The sequence below is a fragment of the Jaculus jaculus genome, chromosome 6 (assembly GCF_020740685.1).
Source record: "Jaculus jaculus isolate mJacJac1 chromosome 6, mJacJac1.mat.Y.cur, whole genome shotgun sequence".
NCBI classification, from domain to species: Eukaryota; Metazoa; Chordata; class Mammalia; order Rodentia; family Dipodidae; genus Jaculus; species Jaculus jaculus.
Window position 1 is genome coordinate 83,615,807 of NC_059107.1, and position 19,223 is coordinate 83,635,029.

The 19,223-nt window shown below is 39.5% G+C and overlaps 1 protein-coding gene across 8 annotated transcripts in view; it reads left to right on the forward strand.

The window, feature by feature from the left end:
• Pphln1 (periphilin 1) overlaps window positions 1–19,223 on the forward strand; it is a 171,779-nt gene that overhangs the window by 42,990 nt on the left and 109,566 nt on the right. For 4 of the 8 annotated variants that reach the window (XM_045152685.1, XM_045152686.1, XM_045152688.1 and 1 more), the window contains 2 exons: window positions 1,893–2,120; window positions 5,422–5,483. In XM_045152685.1, coding sequence (XP_045008620.1) covers window positions 1,893–2,120; window positions 5,422–5,483 — 290 coding nt within the window. The remainder of the gene's footprint in view (window positions 1–1,892; window positions 2,121–5,421; window positions 5,484–19,223) is intronic. The other 4 variants (XM_045152689.1, XM_045152690.1, XM_045152692.1 and 1 more) reach the window with 1 other exon arrangement.

Here is a 19,223-nt window from a genome sequence, read left to right on the forward strand (position 1 = left end):
CCTGTGTTAGGGGTGACTTGCCTGTGTGTGTCCTGAATGGAATGTTGGATGCCCTGCTCCATTACTTCTTTGCCTGGTATTGTTTTTGAACTGGACTCTCTTGGTGATTTCTGGGTTCAGTTGTTTCTTGGGTCTCTGCTTCCCTGAGCGACTGGATTATAGATGTGTGTGGCCATGTCTAGCAATTTATATGGGGTCTAGAAATTTGAACTCAGGCAGTTTGAGGCCCCCTAAGGCTCATTCAGACTCTCATGCTTGAATAGGAAGATCACTTAACCACTGAACCATCATTCTAGCCATGTTTTTTTTTTTGAGGTAGGGTCTCACTGTAACTCAGGTCGACTTGGAATTCACTATATAAATTCAGGCTGGCTTCGAACTCACAGTGATACTCCTACCTCAGCCTCTAAAATTCTGGGATTAAAGGTCTGTACCACCACACCTGGCTGTTGGTGATTTTTTGCAGCAGTCTTACCGTGTAGCCTAGGCTGGTCTCTAACTCATAGGGTTCTTCCTGCCTCCTCCTGAGTACTTGTATTACTTCTATCTGCCACCATGCCTGGCTGAATAACCAATTTTTAATTAGAAGTTCTTCTTGTAATTTGTGATTTAACTTTAAAATTGTTTTTTAGCTGGTCATGGTGGTGCATGTCTTTAATCCCAGCACTTGGGAGGTAGAGGTAGGAGGATTGCTATGAATTCGAGGCCACCCTGAGGCTACATAGTGAATTCCAGGTCAGCCTGGGCTAGAGGGAGACCCTACCTTAAAAAAACCAAGAAAATATTTGTGTGTGTGGGGGGGGAGCGTGTATGTCTGTATGTGAGTGTAGGTTATGTAGTGTGTGGTGTGGGATATGATATATGTGTGGTATATGCACTTGTGTGTGCCTTGTCCAGAGCTACCATTTCTTTTGGGTCACAAGCACCAGTAATTCAATGGTCTCTGCCACCAGAAGGACTGGAGTTACAGTTGTGGCATAATCACTGCCTGTTGTTAAAATGAGTGATAGGGAATCAAACCAGGCTGGAGTCTCAGATCCTCTGAGACCTTCAAGCTTGCATGGTAAGCACTCTTATCCACTGAGCCATCTCCTCAGCCTCCCTTCCCTCCTATTTTGCAACAAGATCCACTATGTAGCCTGAGCTGGAACTCAAACGTGCAGTTCTTTCTCTGCCAGATTACAAATTACTATTATACTTGGTAAAGTAAAATTTTAAGAAATTCCATATTAGCTAAGATTTAGTTTAAATCTCTATGAAAGGTAGTATTTAGAAAAAATATGGACATATTCATTGGTATACCATATTTCATGTGGGCAGAATAGCTTTCATAACTTTTTCCCCTTTGGTAGAGCTTCAGATTGAATGTCGAGCCTCATGCATGTTTGGCACATATGACGTGGAGCCCCAGCTCCTACAATTCAAAGCACCTTCTCTGAGAAAAGGATTAAAGCTGTGTGCCACCATGCCCAGCTTCTAAAATTGGTCTTTATGTCAGTATCATTTCCTTATTTACTGTTGCTTATGGATAAAAGTCTTGTATTTCTTATTAGGCAAACATGTAATCATTTCATGGGTTTATTTCTATATTATGAAATTAGGGATAGAACTTCTGTAACATTCTTACTGATTTTTTTCCTTTACATATGTATGTCTTTTTGAATTTCTGTATGTTATTTTTGTATGCTTGGCTTCATTGAATGATTTTCTTTGCTTAAAGTCATGTGAAAACTTTACTGTTAGTTATATTTATGTTATTTCACTTATGTATTCTTATGTTTATACATTTACTGTGTTTCATTACAGATGAGAACTCCTGTGTTTTTAAGAAACTTTCCAAAATCAATCAGAGAAACTAGTGATTTTTGTATATTTCTTTTTGTCTGTTTTAGGATGGCTACCATAGAGTAGTTAATATTGTGCCAAAGAAATCACCTCTGCTAGAAAAGAAACCACCACTGCTAGAAAAGAGACCACCTCTGCTAGAAAAGAGACCACCTCTTCTAGACAGACCTGATGAAGGAAGCTACAGTAGATATTACAGTCATGTTGATTACCGAGACTATGACGAGGGCCGCAGTTTTTCTCATGATCGAAGAAGTGGTCCACCTCACAGAGGAGTATGTAAATACCCCCATACTAATTGTTATTTCTTATAAGTTAAATTAATGTAATTAAAGTTCATCTGTAGGCCTTGGAAGCAGTGGAATAAATACTTCTGCTTGTGCTCTGGTATTTTTGCTTGCCTGTTGTGTTTTGTTTTTAGTTTGTTTTAGAAGTAGAGTCTTATTGTATGCTTGCCTGCAGCTTGCAGTACTCCTCACCCAGTCTTCCTAGTGCTGGAGTGTTGGAATTTCAGTGCTGTGCCACCCAACTAGCTTGGTGTTTTGTTGACTTGCCTCTAGCTGTCAAATGGAAATTAATTGTCAAGGATTTTGAGGTTTTGGTCAAGATAGGTAAGCACTCTAGATGGCTGTAAATAACTTTATTCCCAATAGCTTGCCTTTTATTGTGTTGGGGAACAAGTCCAGAGTTGCACATGCTAGGCAAGCACTCTATTGCTAAGCTATACTATAGACCTATTCCTAATTTTTTGATCTCCTGAGTTGGCAGGGTTTATAGAATCATATAATTTATTGTTTTGTCACTTAAGCAGTGATGAGCTGGTGTCTCCTACCAGTTATTGAATGTATGCATTATAATTACTTTGATTAGTTTCACCATGACAAAATGCTGAGTATGATGGGTTAACAGTGGTTATTTCAGGCCAGGTGTGGTGGCATATGCCTTTAATCCCAGCACGGGGAAGGCAGAGGTAGGAGGATTGCTGTGAGTTTGAGGCCACCCTGAGACGACATAGTGAATTCCAGGTCAGCCTGAGCTAGAGCAAGAACCTACCTCGAAAAACCAGAAAAAAAAAAAAAAAAAGTTCATCTCATTTTTGTTAGAGTTTTTAAGCTCTACTTGCTAATTAGCAATAAAAAGCACTCAAATCATTTTGTCAGATAGTAAGCACTTTAAAAATGCTAGTTGCTGTTACTACTATTATAATGTGTTTCTCTTGATAATATAGTAGATATTTAAAATTGCTATAATTTATTACTACTCAGAAGTGTTCAAAGTAATTACTTTGTCCTAGCTTGCATATTAAAGCATTCCTCTTCTACACTGTTTTTCTCTCTCTTATCTCCTTCCCTGTTATAGTTAATAGTACATATTTAAACACTGTTTAGGGCTGGAGAAATGGCTTAGTGGTTAAGCGCTTGCCTGTGAAGCCTAAGGATCCCGGTTTGAGGCTCAATTCTCCAGGACCCACGTTAGCCAGATGCACAAGGGGTCGCACGCATCTGGAGTTCGTTTGCAGTGGCTGGAGGCCCTGGTGCGCCCATTCTGTTTCTCTATCTGCCTTTCTCTGTCACTTTCAAATAAATAAAAATAAACGAATTTTTAAACACTGTTTATAGTAAGATTTAACTTCATGTTGGCTATTGGATTAGTTTCTATACTTTCCACTTAAAGAAATGGAGGTAAGCAATTTATTAAGGGTTCATATGTGTGGGAGTCTAGCTCTGTTCTGCATTATGGTAACCTTTGGTGATCTTTAAGTGCTAATGGGACTCTTCCTTGGTTTCTCGTGTTTGTTTCTAAAGTTTGCAAGTGTTACAGCTTCTTACTTGTAATATTGATTTTTATTTTATTTTCATTCATTCTGTAATGAAAACATGCTTTTTTTCCTCTCTCTGTAATGGGACTCTTCCTTGGTTTCTCGTGTTTGTTTCTAAAGTTTGCAAATGTTACAGCTTCTTACTTGTAATATTGATTTTTATTTTATTTTCATTCATTCTGTAATGAAAACATGCTTTTTTTTCCTCTCTCTCTAAAAACCTTTAGTACAATATTGCTTCAACAATAGTACAGTTTTATGTTAATCTTGCAAATTGTCTTTGTCTGGACCTATAGCTCAGTGGTAGGTATTTACCTGCCATATGGATGGCCATGGGTTCAGTCTTCAACACCACAAAACAAAATATCAACAACAAAAAGTAGTTGTTATGCCTTACATAACTTTTTTTCACTTTAAATTTCCTTCAAATAACAAAAACAACAAGCATGCTTATGACCCTTAGGAATTTTATAACTAATTTTTATGTTGAGTTTATTAATATAAAGTACTTGCTGGATCTAGTAATTTTTATATATTTTATTTTTATTTATTTATTTGATAGAGAACGGGGGAGAGAGAGAGAGAGAGAATGGGTGCGCCAGGCTCTCCAGCCATTGCAGATGAACTCCAGATGCTTGCATCCCCTTTTGCATCTGGCTAATGTGGTTCCTGGGGAATTGAACCTGGGTCCTTTGGCTTTGCAGGCAAATGCCTTAACTGCTAAGCTATCCTTCTAGCCCTGGATCTATTATTTTATTATAACTGTTTTTGTTTTCTCTTGTTTATATTAATATTGAGAATAAAAATAGATACATTTTATTCACACGACTGTAGGGTATGTAATATTCAAGAGAAAGATGGAGATATTTTAGTTGAATTACTTTTTCTGGCTGTAATTTGCATTCTTTGTTGTGCTGTGTGGTTTTAAGGTCATTTGATATATATTTCTATGGACACTTTTTTTTTTTCTTTTGAGGTAGTGCATACTGAACTGGAATTCACTGTGTAGTCTCACAGTGGCCTTGAGCTCACAGTGTTCTTCCTACCTCTGCCTCCCAAGTGCTGGGATTAAAGATGTGTATCACCATGCCCAACTACTAAGTATACTTTTTATTCCCTTTTGGAAGTGTATCTTAGAGAACACACTGTGCTTATTTGAGTAATTTTAAATTTAGTGCCATATACTACACTAATATAATTTACGAGTAAATGATAGTTGTTATTAACATTTTTAGTTATAAACATGTTTTAGTTTTTTGAGGTAGGTCTTACTCTAGCACACGCTGACTTGAAATTTACTGTGTAGTCTTAGGCTGGCCTCAAACTCACAATGATCCTTCTAGTTCTGCCTCCCAAGTACAAGAAAAATGAAATAAATACCATGTTCTTCAGTGAGCATGAATCTGAATATTGAGAGATCTTAGAAATTACTAGGAAAAGCATTTTTGCCCTCACAGTATTTTAATTTAAAGACTAGTTTTTTTGAACATTTTTATTTATTTATTTGACAGAGAAAGGGGGGAGGGGGAGAGATAGAATGGGCACGACAGGGCCTCCAGCCACTGCAAATGAACTCCAGACGCGTGTGCCCCCTTGTGCATCTGGCTAATGTGGGTCCCAGGGAATCGAACCTCCTTTGGTTTTGCAGGCAAACACCTTAACCCCTAAGCCATCCCTCCATCCCTAAAGACTAGTTCTTAATAGTACTATTAGGTATGTCCTACTTGAAATGTATAAATTAAAATTTTATGTTTTAGGATGAAGCTGGTTATAGATGGACCAGAGATGATCATTCCATAAGCCGACAGCCTGACTACAGGTAAAAAAAGATCAAAATAATGCCATAAGTACTTGACTCATTTAAATATGTGCTATGCAGATCTGGCCTCATACATACCCAAAAATTTTTATTAGGATTTAAAATTTTGAAAGCAGCAAGCATTATACCTACTTTGTAACTGTGTGACATAACTAGCATTTTGTAATTGATACTAAATGTACAACTTAAAATAAGTTGAATTATTGATGTACTTTTGCAAATTAATTATTAGCACATGGATAATAAGGTTTTGCTTAATTAGAAAGTAAAGTTTCTTTTGTTTTTTCCAGAAGTAGTTCTTTTTTTGAGGCAGGGCATTACTCCAGCCCAGGTTGACCTGGTACCCCTAGAACTTGCTCTGTAGCCCAAGGCTGGCTTGAAATTCAGGGTGATCCTCTTTACCTCAGCCTCTCAAGTATCAAGAATAAAGGTGAGCACTACTGCCCCTGGCTTAAAAGGTACCCTTTGAAAATATGTGAATACATGCAGAATGCCTTCTATTAATTATGTGGTGTTCTACAGCTTTTATTTTGGTCAATATAGTTATGCTGAGAAAGCACATTTTGGAAAGGCCTGAATTATTGTTAGTCTTCATTACTTAAAGATGGCCTCTGATAGAGTCAAGGGACATAAAAACAATAGATAGGTTTTGCTACTTAAAAATAGATTGGTATTACTTCTTTTTATTTTATTTAATTGAGAGAGAGAAATTGGCAGAGACTGTGTGTGTGTGTGTGTGTGTGTGTGTGTGTGAGAGAGAGAGAGAGAGAGAGAGAGAGAGAAAGAGAGAAAGAGAGAAAGAGAGAGAGAAAGAGAGAGAGGGAGAGGGAGGAAGGGAGGGAGAGAATGGGCATGCCAGAGCTTCCAGCCACTGCAAACAAACTCCAGAAGCATGTGCCACCTTGTGCATCTGGCTTATGTGGGTCCTGGGGAATCAAACTGAGGTCCTTTAGCATTGCAGGCAAGTGCCTTAACCGTTAAGCCATCTCTCCAGCCCCTTATTTATTTTTTTGAGAGAACATGTGCATGCGTGCTTGTGAGAGAGGGGGGGAGGGGAAAAGAGAGAGAGAGAGAGAATTGGTGTACCAGGACCTCAGCCACTGTTATCGAACTCCAGATGCTTGTGTTATCTAGTGGGCAAGTGCAACCTTGCGCTTGCCTCACCTTTGTGTGTCTGGTTAAAGTGGGATCTGTAGAGTAGAACATGGGTCTTAAGCTTCACAGGCAAGTGCCTTAACCTCTAAGCAGTCTCTCCAGCCCTATTGTTTGTTTTTAAAATGAATCCACAGTAGTTGTGTCAGAAGTAAAAGACTTGTATTGTTTGACCAAGAAAATATTTCCCATGGACTCAGGTCCTTAGCTGGTTATACTATTTTGGATTGTACTAAAAGCTTTTTTTTTTTTTTTTTGGTTTTTCAAGGTAGGGTTTTGCTCTAGCCCAGGATAACCTGGAATTCACGATATGTAGTCTCAGGGTAGCCTGAAACTCATGGTGATCTTCCTATCTCTGCCTCCTGAGTGCTGGGATCAAAGGTGTATACTACCATGGCTGGCAAGGTACTAAAATCTTTTGGAGGTGGGTACTAAATGGAAGGAATAGATAACATTTTTCCTTCTGGCTGCATGTGCCTAGTCTCACCACATTCTGCCAGTGACATGATGTTTTTTATTTATTTATTTTTAAGAACTTCAGACACATGTGCCACCTGTGCATCTGGCTTACGTGGGTATTGAGGAATTGAACTTGGGTCCTTAGGCTTTGCAGGTGAACACTTTAACCGCTAAGCTATCTCTCTAGCCCCCCATGTTTTTGTTTTTTTTTTTTGACTTAGGTGCATAGTAGTTGAGTAAGCCAACTATGGACTGCAGTCCCTGAAACTAAGCTAGAATAAATTTTTTCTTTCTGTTAGAAATTTGTCATAATGACAAAAATGTTCAGTAACACAGAAATTGATAGCTAGAGTGGGCTTTTTGCTGTGACCATGTGGCACTGATTAAAAAATAAAAAACCCATCTTCCGGTTAAGATGGCAGCGTAGGTACCACGCCAAAGCAGCTTAGGGGGGAAAAAGACCAAAAAATCTCAGCAAAATACACACTTTTACTAAAAAGTGAGGTGTATAGGAAATTGAGGCGGCAGCGGAGAAGTAGAAGAGTTATAGAGCATCCAGAGCCTGTACAGGCGGGAACAGCGGCTCCGGGGCAGCTCGGCCAACCGCCGCAGCCGCGGCGCGGCAGAAAGCTGCTGGACTCTCGGCTCGAGCCGCAGGACAAGCCAGGTGCGGGATTTTCCCCTCACACCGCGCTCTCTGCGACTCGGGAAACGTGAGGGGAGAGCGGCAGCGAAAAAATAAAAAACCCGCTGGGCATGGTGGCACATGCCTTTAATCCCAGCACTTGGGAGTCAGAGGTAGGAGGATCGCCGTGAGTTCGAGGCTACCCTGAGACTGCATAGTGGATTCCAGGTCATCCTGAGCTAGAGTGAAACCCTACCTCAAAACAAAACAAAACAAAAAACAAACCCAAGTGCTTTGATTTAGACAACAGGGAAGATGCTTTGAGGCATTGTAGAAACTGACCATTCTCCATCCATGGACAATTGAAAACCATAGAGGTTTTAAGTCATTTGAAAGACTTTCCCTAGAGAAGAGATCTCTGAGCTCTTCTTGTATAGGGCCACTTCAGTTGTTTCCCTTGTGCTCAGCCCTTAGGATACTCAGGCTGTTGCAAATTAGATTCTAAGGGGCACAGCTTAAGGTGGCAGCAGTTCCTGATGCCATCCATGTGATGCTTGTTTTTCAGTCTAGCAAAATGGAAGAGCTAGGATGCCATAGAATCTCCCACAAGATTTTAAAAGAAAGCATGGGAGGCCAGGCAATGTATGACTGGGCCAGGGTCACTGCAGCCAACCCCTCAGAGATTAAAATATGGAGCTATTAAGGTAAAGAGTAAGGTGTAGTGGAGATCAGAAGTTGGAGATGCCAAGAATGTGCAACATGTGCTGAGGAAAGTGAGAAAAAACAGCCTTTGAGGGAGGGAATGTAGGCTACAACCTGCAAGATCAGAGAGGCAGGTCTGCCAAAGCCTTTTGGAGTACATATTGCAGGTTTTGAGAATGTTGGAGCCACTCTTGGCTTGAGATGGGCATAGTTCAGGGGTTAGAGTACCAGACCTGCACTGGTCATTAAAACTCCAAGCTAGTGGCTCTTGAGCTTATTATCCTGTGACCCACAAAGAATTATGAGTACAGATATGGCAGAAGGGCCATGGTTTGAGTTTTAGAAAGTAAAGCAGAAACCTCTGGAGTTGGGAGAGGTCCTGAGTGGGTAACTGCTTTTTGAATTGCCTCTCAAGGGTGCTTATACCTTTAGGAATATAAATTAGACTCCAAGTCAGGACAGATTTGATTATTTTAATATTTTATTTTTATTTATTTATTTGACAGAATAAGAGTGGGAGAAAGAGAGGAAGAGAGAATATGGGCACACCAGGGCCTCCAGCCACTGCAAAGGAACTCCAGACACATGCACCCCCTTGTGCATTTGGCTAACATGGGTCCTGGGGAATTGAACCTGGGTCTTTTGGCTTTACAGGCAAACACATTAATTGCTAAGCCATCTCCAGCCCAGATTTGGTTATTTACTTTAAATGTGTATGGGGACTCTTGATAGGTTGATGAGTTAGGCAAAAGGGTATTGGTTCCTACCAAAAAGTTCCAAGACAGAAATACCAAAAAAAAAAAAAAGTTCCAAGAAAGAGGGGAAGCAAAAAAACAAAGGAGAGGATAGTGTTCAGGTGGCATCTTGCTGAGTCAGGGCCTCCTGGATTTCAGTTCCTGGAATATACAGTTCATTGCAAAATCTCTGTGTACACCAGCTTTGTCAGGACATGTAGACATCTGTTTATTCCGTGTATACCAGCTTTGTCAGGACATGTAGACATCTGTTTATTCCCTTTGGGGCTCTGTCCCTGATTAGTTGTCTACAAAATGGAAGTCTGTCATACTCTTAATTCCCATCAATATCATCTCACCATGTGCCCTAAGTGGCATGGAGCCATAGGGTATAATGTTTCCTGTTAGGTTTTGGGCTTGCTTTGGTTGGATCTTTCTTTGTTCTTTTCCTATCCCTTCCTTTTGGAATGGAAATCCTTACACATTACCATTGTAGCATCTGTCCTCTGAAACATTCCTTTCTGGAGGGAAGAGGGAGACTCAAGGCTCAGGAAGCCAAGAACTAAGTTGCATGATTCACAAGGTGCCTTTATAAAAGCCTTTATAAAAGAAGTAAACAGCTGAAGGAAGGAATGGAACTGACTGTAAGTTGTGCTGGGAGCTCTAGGAATGCAGCTTTTGTGTGTTGTTATAATGTGTTGAAGCTGACTTTCATTGTTGGTGTGTGTGTAGTGTGTGTGTGGTTTTTGCATGTGTACATGCCCACACAGCACTCCATGCACTTGCCTGTGTTCATGTTTGCCTGTGGTGGCCAGACACTAGAACATTGAGTATCTCACTTCATTGCTTTCTGCTGTTGGCTTTTATTTGAGCAAGAGTATCTTACTGGTCTTGGAGTTTACCACAGCTCTGGTGATTCTATGTTCTATGCTCCCTTATGAGACTGGGGTTATAGATGTGCATGGCCATACTGCTTATGTGGATCCTCAGGTCTCATGCCCCATACTTGCCAAGGAGTTGATCTTAACTGCTAAGCCATCTCTCCACAGCTCCTGAGGTGGGCTTTTTGGTGATGCAGCTTCCTTTGAATCACCCATATTCCTATATGGAACACCAATAAACATGTTTTTGATGCATCAATCTAGACTTGGGTGGAGTACTTTGGTGTGTTATTGGTGATTTCTTGGGGATGAATTTGTTCATATGAAAGTTATACAATACGTTGTTGTATGTAATTTTCTTTTGAATTTTTATGGAAGCTTACAGATAAAGAGTTTGACTTGAGCCTCAGTCTTAGACATTTGGACTATTTAGAACCCAAGATTATGAGAACTCCTGAAGATGGGCCAAATGCATTTTACCTTATGGGATGGGCATGAGCCTTTGCGGGCTAGAGTAGAATGCTGATTCAAATATGAAGTGCCTCCTTTATAGGCTCATATGTGAAAAGGCTTGGTTCCTTGTTGATAGTGCTGTTTTGGTAGGTGCTGGAAACTATAAGAAGTTGGGTCTAGTTGGAGAAAGCATGTCGCTGAGTATGTGTTCTTTAAGGGCTTCTTGTCTCTGCCTTACTTCCTCTCCTTTGTGGGTGTCATGAGAGAAGTCCTCAGCCACATGCTCTCACTATCATGCTATATTGCTTTACCTCAGCCCCACAACAGGGGAGCAAGCCAGCTGTACACCTCTGAAATTGGGAGCCAAAATAAGTCTTGCTTAAGTTGGTTTCTTTCCGGTTGGTCACAGTGATGAAACACTGACCAATACAGAAAGAACCTCATTCTCATAGATAATGGCTAAGTCATCGGTCACAGTTCTGTAGGCTAAGAATTAGATATAGAGTTCAGTGGATCTGATCAAGGTAGTTTACATTATTTACATATACCAGTCAGCAGGAATATTACTAAGAGAGAGCCAGTTTCCAAATCCCAGAGTGTGATGTACCGGTCAGGTGGTGTCTTTTCATACAGTGGGCTGAACTGAATTCAGGCTCAAAAATGCATCACCTTTGATAGCAAGCAAAATGCAAGCCAGGCTCTTTTTCCTAGAGGGTGAGTAGCCATTTGATCATCATGTTGTGATCACCTTGACCTTGTTAACTGTGTCTGTGAGCAGCTGTAGAAACTGCTCAGTATCACTGGGTCATTAGGTCTTTTAATCTGGCAAAAAGCTGCTGGAGTGGTGAGATCCCAGGGCATAATTTGTGTCTCAAGGGAAGTCATACACAGATGCTGGGGGAAAAAAAAAAAAAAAAACCCCAAAAAACCTTTGACAAACATTTAGCACTCAATAGCTACACAAATGTATATCTACCTGCAAATGTTCCTTGACTTGCATTTGCTGTACTGAATGTAAGGTGAGAACATTTACTTGAAAATCAGAGCAAATTGATAGTAGCTGGTGTCACTGTTTCCACTCAGCATGGTAGTGGAGATCTCAGCATTGCAGGAAAGAAGTCAAAAATAGCAAAGGCATAGGGTTACAATGAAAAATAAGCAACATAAATTATTTAAAGGTGACATTTATTACCTGTGTAGAAAATCTTAGGAAGTCTACATGAGCTACAGAATCACTAGGGAATTAGCAAAGTTTAACATAAAATCAACTATCAGCATAAAATATAAAATGTAATTTTAATATATTCCAGCACATAGTCGGTAGTGAATAATAAGAATGAATCTACCCAAAGTGTACGTGATCTTTGTAAAGGGAATGACTCATTTTAAAGAAAACCTGACTAAAAATAGAGCAACATGACTTCCTTGGCTGAAAAATAATGTCATTAAAATGTCAGTTTTACTTAAAGTAGGTGTGGATTTATATTTTCAGTTTTTTTAAATACAAGGCTTTTTAATAGAAGTTGCAAACGTTCTCAAGATAACGTGAAAGAATAAAGGAATAAGTGGACTAATAGCCTTGAAGAATTGTAGACTAAAGGTACCTTACATGCCAGATTCTCAAGGTAATGTGAGGAAGCAGTATTATAGGGGCACAGGTATAGTGGAAGAGAATTGTGAAACAATTAGAGAAACCTGTGTAGATCTAGGGGTGTGGGCTATAGCAAGAGCAGCATTCTATTTGAAAAAAAACATGACATTCCAAGGTTAACCAGGATAATGTCTGATATGATTCATACTGATATGAAGTGCAAACTGTAAAGTTTTTTTGTTTTGTGTGTGTGTGTGTGTGTGTCTCCAGGTAGGGTCTCACATTAGCCCAGGCTGCCTGGAATTCACTCCGTATTTTTAGGATGGCCTTGAATTTATAGCGATCCTTCTACCTCTGCCTCCTGAGTGCTGGGTAAAGGCGTGCACCACCACATCAGACTGTAAGATTTTTTTTTTTTAATGTTAGATTAGGCAGTGGTTTATCTTTTTCTACTAAGGAAACAGTTCTTAAATTTATAGCTTTTTTCATCTTTTAAAAATTAGAGGCATGGTGGCACATGCCTTTAATCCCAGCACTTGGGAGGCAAAAGTAGGAGGAGCACCATGAGTTCTAGGTCACCCTGAGACTACAGAGTGAATTCCAGGTCAGCCTGAACTACAGTAAGACCCTACCTCAAAAACCAAAAAGAAAAAACAAGGCAGAAATTTTATTTCCAAGCTCTTAAAAGATTATTACAAGCACCAATAAGATATCCTTCTAAAAGTGTCCCTCGTAAAATCAAAGGCACATTATGGAAGAAAAGCACTTGTGACATGAAGAATGCTTTTAGGTTGTGATATTTTCACATTACTTCTTTTTAACTATTTGCAATATTCTGTATGTTGCTTACCTTTTAAACATTTTTTTTTAAGATATGAGGTAATGTGCTCTATTTGCAAGAAGAGAGAAAGCACATGAGTGAGAATGGGCATGCCAGGGCCTCTTGCCACTGCAACAAAATTTAAGAATAAAAGCAGTCTATTTCATATGGGGCAACCTTTGCTAAGAAATATCTCCCCCAAGTTCAGTGGACAAAACAAAGTAATTTTTATTTATTTTTTGGTTTTTGGGTTTTGTGTGTGCATGTGTGTGTTTTGAGGTAGGGTCTCACTATAGCCCAGACCTACTTGAAATTCACTATGTCTCCTCAAGGTGGCCTCAAACTCATGGTAATCTTCCTACTTCTGCCTCCCGAGTGTTGGGATTAAAAGTATGCACCACCACGCCTGGCCTCCAAAGTAATTTTTTTTTTACAAAGGAGAATCTTTTTATTTAGAAAATCAGGATATCATTTGGTTAGTAAAGCCTGTTCTTCCTGATATATGCTCTATCATCATTTAAGAATTGTAAATTTGTAATATCAAATTTTATTACAATATAAAATGCTTAGGGACAACAAATTACAAATAGTAAGTTATTTTAGTACAAATGTTTTCTTCCTAAAATTAAACATCTAGTAAATAATGCATACAAGGCATTTTAGGTATAACAACACAGTATTTCCCTTGTGAAAGAGGCACAGTTTAGTATATTTAATGATAAGGTGTTCATGTTAATATAAAATACTTCAGCAAAAGAACTAGGCAATTTGTTATTTTAAAACTCTGCTTGTTTACTCGATTTCCTTATTCTGTAGATATTTGGCCACAGAGAAAGAAGTAGGTCTACACTGACTGTCATTGTCTAGAGGAAACTCTTGAGACTTGGAGGCAGTGATTCATCACATCTTCTGAAAGGCCTTTTTTTGTTGATTTTTAGGACTTCTTCCCCACTTTCAGAGTAAAGCATAGGACCGAGGTCCATGGCAAGGGTGGTTTCCACGAAAATACCACCCTGCAGGGCATCCTTGCAGGCATTCTGTATGTAGTATTGTTGCCTCTTTGTAGTAACCTGAGAGGCCTTGATCCTGTCCACACTGGTCTCCAGCTGCCCAGACCAGTGGGGCCTAGAGTGACTTTGTGTGTGTGTGTGTGTGTGGTGGTGGTGGCTTCTGTGGTTTCTTTTTAAGTTTCTAAATTATGATTCCTGTTTTAATTTTTACTGTCTTTTAAACCATTTCATTTATTTGTATATGTGTGTATATACAATTTTACCTACATAAAATAAAATCATGTATATAAACTGGTTGTGGTAGTACATGCTGATAACCCCAGCTCTTTGAAAGTAGAGACAGGAGGATTGACAGTTTGAAGCCAGCCTGGGTTATATAGTGAGCTTGAGGCTGCCTTATCTCAAAGGAGAAATAAAAACTAAACACATTTTAAATCACTACAACCATCTTGCCATCTTCGTGTATGCTTTACCAAGGATGATTGATTTAGACAGAATGAGGTTGGTTTCAATAGCCATATTCTTTTTTAAATTTTTTTTTAAAGAAAAGCCATGTTCTCTTTCTATCTTCTAGTTGCTTCTTCTATTTATTTATTTATTTATTTATTTATGAATGAGAAAGAGAATGGGTGCCCCAGGGCCTCCAGCCACTGCAAACGAACTCCAATGCATGTGCTACCTTGTGCATCTGGCTTATGTGGGTCCTGGGGAATTGAGTCTCGAACCAGGGTCCTTAGGCTTCACAGGCAAGCACTTAACCATTAAGCCATCTCTCCAGCCCTTTTTATTTCTTTTTAACTGACAAAGTCCATAATTATAAACAATATCCCATGGTAATTTCCTCCCTCCTCCCACTTTCCCCTTTGAGACTCCACTCTTCATCATGTCCCCTCCCCCTCTCAATCAGTCTTTTTTTTTTTTTTGATGTCATCATCTTTTCCTATTATGGTGGTCTTGTGTAGGTAGTATCAGGCACTGTGAGGTTATGGATATCCAGGCCATTTTGTATCTGGAGGAGCACGTTGTAAGGAGTCCTATCCTTCCTTTGGCTTTTACATTCTTTCCGTCACCTCTTCTGTAATGGACCCTGAGCCATGGAAGGTGTGGTTGAGATATTTCAGTGCTGGGCACTCCTCTACTCCTGACATTTCTTCTCAGAATAGCCATATTCTTAAAGACTTAAGAGGTTTTGCCTTTTATAAAAATTTTGTTTATTTTCATAACTTTAAAAAAAAGAACAAACAAAAAGCAGGGTCTCATATAGCCCTAGTCTATCCTCCAGCTTACTTTTTTTTTTTTTTTTTGAGGTAAGGTCTCACTCTAGCTCAGGCTGACCTGGAATTCACTCTGTAGCATCAGGCTGGCCTTAAACTCACGGTAATCCTCCTACCTCTGCCTCCCGGGTGCTGGATTAACGGCAAGTGCTGGATTAAAGGTGAGTGCTGGGATTTGGCCAGCTCACTTTTTATCTGAGGATGATCTTTAATTTCTGATTCTGCTGTCTCTACCTTCTGAATGATAGGGTTACCAGTGTGTGTCACCAACCCTGATTTTTTTTGGTGCTGTTGTTTAAACTCAGGGTTTTGTGCATGTGAGGCAAGTATCCACTGTATCCACTGAGCCATATCCCATCCAAGTTGTTAGTAGGTTTATGTTATATGGTTTCGTTGTGGGAAGCAGTCTAGCATATATGTATCATTGGTTCATAATGAAGTGTTTTAAAATAATAAAACTATTGTATTGCTGGCAGCAACAGGATTGAATATCAGCTAACAAAAGAAAAGATGTATCAAGTGTTCTTTCACCCACGCTTCTCTCTCTCTGGCTCTTTCATTTTTAATATAGCCTGATCATTATGTGCATGCCAAGTATGTCACCACCTGTTCTTCTTGTTCACTGATTACATAGTTATAGATCTCTTTGTTCAAAACATCATTTATATGAAACTCAGAATATTTTAGGATTTCATTTTGTATTAAAGGATGTCTTTTGCTTTACCCAGGATGATTGATTTAGACAGAATAAGGTTGGTTCCAACAGCCATTTTTCTCCTTATAGTTATGCGATCTTAAAATAATCCTTAGGATATAACAGATTTGCAGCATTATATGTAATATTAAAAAATATGAAACAAAAGTGTCAACAAGTGGCCAGTGCATGAGTGTGTGGTATGTGTGTTCATATGTGGCTGCATGTGTGTGCGTATACATGTGAAGAGTAGAGATTGATGTCACTCTCCAACTTAGGTATTAAAACTGAGTTTTGGGCTGGAGAGATGGCTTAGCGGTTAAGGTGCTTGCCTGCAAAACCAAAGGACCTTGGTTCCACTCCCTAGTACCCATGTAAGCCAGATGCACAAGGTGGTGCTTGCATCGTAAGTTGGTTTGCAGTGGCTAGAAGCCCTGGTGAGCCCATTCTGTCTCTCTTTCTTTTTCCCTCACTCAAATAAGTACATAAAAATAAAAAGTAAACTGAGTTTTATTTAACCCAGAGCTACCAGTTTGGCAAATCTAGCTACCAAACCTGCTTTGGGTATCTACCTTTTCTGCTTCTTGAGTTCTGGGGTGACAGGTCCATGCCACCATACGCAGCATTTTTTACTGTTTACTGGGGACCTGAACTCCAGACTTATGCCTGTGAAGCAGTTGCTTTAACCACTAAGTCACATCTCCAGCCCTGTGGTTTTTTTTTTTTTTTTAACCTTTTAACCTTTTTTTGTTTGTTTGTTTTGTTTTGGGGGGTAGGGTCTCACTAATTCAGGCTGACCAGGAATTCACTATGTAGTCTCAGGGTAGTCTTGAACTCACAGCAATCCTCCTACCTCTCTGCCTCCCAAGTGCTGGGATTGAAGGCATGCGCCACCACGTCTGGCTTTCCTCTCTTTTCTTAAAGATGGAGTATTTGAAAAAATAACCCTGGGCTGGAGAGATGGTTCAGGGGTTAAGTCACTTGCCTGCAAAGCCTAAGTAATGACCTGGGTTTGATTCCCCAGACCCATGTAAAGCCAGATGCACATCTGGAGTTCTTTTGCAGTGGCAAAAGGCCTGGTGTGCCCATTTTGTCTTTCTCTTTGTCTTTTTCTTTCTCTCTCTGCTTGCAAATAAATAAAAACATTAAAAAAAAAAAAAGCTAACGAAAAAGAAAAAACATCCCTGTACCTCTCATATCTCAGGATGTTGAATTGAGGTCATCAGTATGTATGTAGTTGAGGGAAGCTTGAGGGAAATTTGCATTCAAATGCTAGGTGTCAGGTAAAGAAGCTGGAAAGATTGGTTCAGGAATAAGCTAGGAATGTGAAAGCTTTTATAAGACCACTTCGTTAATATATCCAGTTATTTAAATATACAAAGTATAGTTGTGGATAGATCAACCGTTTCCAACATTTGCTTGTAAGCAGTCAAAATATTTGTTTACCTGTGGTAAACAAATGTTCCTATCCATTAGTGAAAATAACTTGGATACCTGTAGTAGCCAGGCAGGCAATATAAATGGATGATAAATTGAAGTAGCTGCTCATTGGTACCAGACATCTGCTGTTTGTAAGCCTGGCAAAACCCACTGCAATGGAAAACAGAAGCACAGATGTATAAATATGACATCTCTTCACTTTTTTTCAGTATTTATAATGAGCTGAATGCAGAGTTCTATAATCTTTGGGGTGTTGAAACAATCTGGGACTCTGGAATAAACCATATAATATGATTAATACAGCATACTAACGTAACATAACATAATTAATATAATATAATGTTTGTCCTTCATTGTGGTTCTCAACCCTGGCTATACTCTGAATTATACAAAAGGTATTTTATGTTAATTACTGATCCTCATATTTGGTCTGGTATAATTGGTTTCAGGTTGAGCCTGAATCTATCTGTTTTCTAAAAGTTCATCAGATGTTTATAATGCCAAGTTACATGTGACCTTTTTGGCTGCTGATGGCCATTTTATCTGTCTGTATTTATAATAAGTGTTCCTTTGTCTACGTTTCTTAGACTTGTACCCATACGAATCACTTACAAGTTCATTAAAAAAAATATTTATTTGAGAGAGAGAATGGGTGCACCAGGGCCTCTAGCCATTGTAAAGAACTCCAGATGGCACGTGCCACGTTGTGTGTCTGGCTTTATGTGGGTACTGTGGAATTGAACCTGGGTGCTTTGGCTTTGTCAGCAAGTACCCTAACTGCTAGCCCATCTTTCCAGCCCCAAAATTAATTTTTAAAATTTATTTATTTGAGAGAGATAAAGAGAGAATAGGCACGCCAGGGCGCATCTGGCTTACATGGGTCCTGGGGAATCAAACCTGGGTCCTTAGACTTTGTAGGCAGGCGCCTTAACTGCTAAGCCATCTCTCCAGCCCAGATTTTATTTTATTTTTTAAGATTTATTTTATTTATTTACTAGAGACAGAGAGGGAGAGAGAGTGTGTGAGAATGGGTGCACTAGGATCTCTAGCCACTGCAGATGAACTCCAGATGCATGCACCACCATGTGCATCTTGTGTATGTGGGACCTGGAGAATCAAACTTGGGTCCTGAGACTATGCAAGCATGTGCCTTATCTGCTAAGCCACCTCTCCAGCCTGATTTTAATTAATTAATTTATTTGTTAGTTTTTTTTGAGGTAGGGTATTACTCTGGCCCAGACTGACCTGGAATTCACTATGTATTCTCAGGGTGGCCTTGAACTCACAGCAGTCTTCCTCCCTTTGCCTCCTCAGCTCTGGAATTAAAGGTGTTCGCCACCATGCCTGGCACTATTTTTATTTTTATTAATTTATTCATTATTTTGAGAGAAAGAACAGAGAGGGTACAAGTTCATTAAAATGAAGACTTGGGGTCTTTATCTCAAGCAGATCTGATTAATTTAATGGAGTTTTGAGATCTGTTTTTCAGCCAGTTCCAGGATGAAGTTGCTGTGGAGGCTCAGGAATCCAGATTTAGGGAATACTGGCCTGTGCTGTCTGCCAGTTAATGACAAGTCTGGATTTTGGTTTCTTAACTCTAGATCTTTATGCCCTACTAGGCATCTTCAATGTAAAAGTTAGGTATGGCCTGCCATCAGCCTCTGGGTACCACCTCCTCTTCCTTATGTATTTATTTTTGTTTTTTTGAGGTATGGTTTTCCTCTAGCCAAGGGTGACCTGGAATACTATGTAGTCTCAGGGTAGCCTCAAACTCATAACCATCCTCCTACTTTTGCCTCACAAGTGCTAGAATTAAAGGCATGCACCACCACACCTGGCAATAAATACATTAAAAAAAAGTTAGTTTTATTTATTTAACAGAGAAAGGGGGAGAGATAGAGAAAT